This window comes from Pterocles gutturalis, unplaced genomic scaffold, assembly GCF_000699245.1.
Source record: "Pterocles gutturalis isolate BGI_N339 unplaced genomic scaffold, ASM69924v1 scaffold35682, whole genome shotgun sequence".
Lineage (NCBI taxonomy): Eukaryota > Metazoa > Chordata > Aves > Pterocliformes > Pteroclidae > Pterocles > Pterocles gutturalis.
Window position 1 is genome coordinate 63177 of NW_010114169.1, and position 2264 is coordinate 65440.

The 2264-nt window shown below is 40.5% G+C and overlaps 1 protein-coding gene across 1 annotated transcript in view; it reads left to right on the forward strand.

The window, feature by feature from the left end:
• The window catches only part of LOC104462698 (lysosomal acid lipase/cholesteryl ester hydrolase-like), a 10995-nt gene extending 10681 nt beyond the window's left edge, over positions 1–314 (forward strand). Inside the window, 1 exon segment of the mRNA XM_010074754.1 lies at positions 81–314. Coding sequence (XP_010073056.1) covers positions 81–314 — 234 coding nt within the window.
• The last annotated feature ends 1950 nt before the right edge of the window (positions 315–2264 follow it).

The window sequence follows — 2264 nt, forward strand, 5'->3', positions numbered from 1 at the left end:
GGTGCTTGCACAGAGTTCTTTTTCTAAACACAACCTCTGATATCACAGCATTCACTCAGGTCTCTTCTGCTTTCTTACAGTCTTCTCCACCTGTGTACAAGATTGAGAAGATAAGCATACCAATTGCTGTTTGGAGCGGTGGACAAGACAAATTTGCAGATCCAAAAGACATGGCAAAGCTCCTTCCTCGGATTACTAATCTCATTTACCATGAGCATTTTCCTGCTTGGGGACATCTTGATTTTATCTGGGGCCTTGATGCAACTGAGAGAATGTATCAGAAAATCATTGAACTAATGGTAAAATACTTTTGAAACCACATGCAGAGTGTTGATTCACTCAGTAAAAACCTCCAAAATTTCTACTTGGCAATAAGGGTGATACCTGGGGAAGAGGTAAACCACAGACAGACAACATGGATACCAGTATAGGTATTTGTCTGTGCTTGTTTGTTTCTTGCTTTCCTTGTAGTTTGAGGTTTTCCATGGTGTTTACATGTTGCACAACTGCCGTCTTCCTGAGAAGTTTGATATGTATAGGAATGAAAACTGAAAATATTAATATATTTGAGTACGTACTGCAAGGATCATTTAATTTGGACAACTTTTATTTCTCCAAGACCAATTTTCCTAAGCCTCAACTCTGTTTTTCTCATGTATATCTTACATATCCCACAGAGGCATTCTCACGTCCAATTTGTGTCTTCCCACGAAGACCCAGAAGTGGGATTTGCTCATATCTCTGTTGAAGTACAACTGGCCTATGTTTAAATTAAATAATTTATCCACTTGACAGAGAACTTGGCTTTTTCTTCTTTCTCCCTCCTCACATTTACCTACAGTGTCAACACAGAGGTGTCAACCAAGACATCTTCAGACACAAGAGACTGAGCAGGCACTAGATGACTTCCAAACATCAAGGTATCCAACCTCAGAAAAAACTCACAGAAGTATCCTCCTGCCCTCCATGCCTACACATCACCCAAAGGTTTGTTCACATCATGGATGGCAGCTGAGGAACAAGGAGATACAGACCCATCAGACAAGCTGTACTCCAAGCAATACAGCTTCTACCACATGAATTATTCTTGATGCTGGCAATGAAGTGATTGCAAGCGCTCTGAGCTACCAGCTTTGACTTTTACATAACTCTGTGTCTTGACCACTCTCTCTTCAAGCAATTTCTACAGCACGGGAAAGCAGTCAGTTGTTTTCCCTTTCCAGCCATTACCCCAAAGAGAGAGCATCATCATCCAATAGTGCCTCACATCTGCCCACCTACAAGTTGATCTGGTAGGTGAGAGTGTCTGTCCCCACATTACACCTGAAGTATTCATTATTACAGGCTCCGACAGGGTAGCTTTGTTTCTCATATTGCCCAACCAAGACCCTTTGTAGTTGGATTCAGCATCCAACAGAACAGTCACACTGAAAAAAATATATCTGTGTTCTGCAACACAGGAAAAAATACAGTAGCTTGTCCATGCACCTAGTCTAGTAGCCATTAGCAGTGCTGATCATGGCATTTATCTTCTGAACCTATGACAGCTTACAGGAAATGGCCAAAACTGTCAACAAAAATAAAGATCCATTAGACCAAGAAAGCAAGTTACAGCAGCATTTGGAAGGAGATTCCCTTTAGTGCTGCATTATTAAATCACAAAGCACGAGGCCACATTGATACATTGCCTACCACTGCAGATTTTCTTCTACCTTCACCTGTGCAAGAGAAGACTCATTAATTTATTATTATTTTTGGTATATGCATGCCCTGCTGCATGCACCACTCTGAAAAGCATGCTATCCTGTCCAGTCCCATGGGAAGGATACATCTGCTTCCCATCAACAGCATTTCATTTATTGATTTTTTTTTCTTTAGTACATTGTTTATATTGGAAAGGTAGCCAAAAGACTAATTTCTCTACCATGCCAAACATATTTTCATTATTATTTCTTAACGCAGTAAAGTGACCTGGGAATTTGCTTTCTTTGGGGTCTCTAGCAACTCATTGAATCTCTTTTTGCTGTTCCTTATATGAAAAAAAGAAGATAATCCTTCCCTTGTAACAACATCATAGTGAGAATTAGGGTGTGTAAAACTTGTAGGAGAGATGGAAGGAGGAAATGCTAAGCTGACAGGTCTGTTTTCCCAGTCACTCCCATTGTAGGGAGAGAAATACAAAGAGGAAGGGTACCAGACTTCATATAAACTGCTGTGGCATATTGTTCAGTTGTCAAGTGTATCCCCTACAGAACAAGTAACAC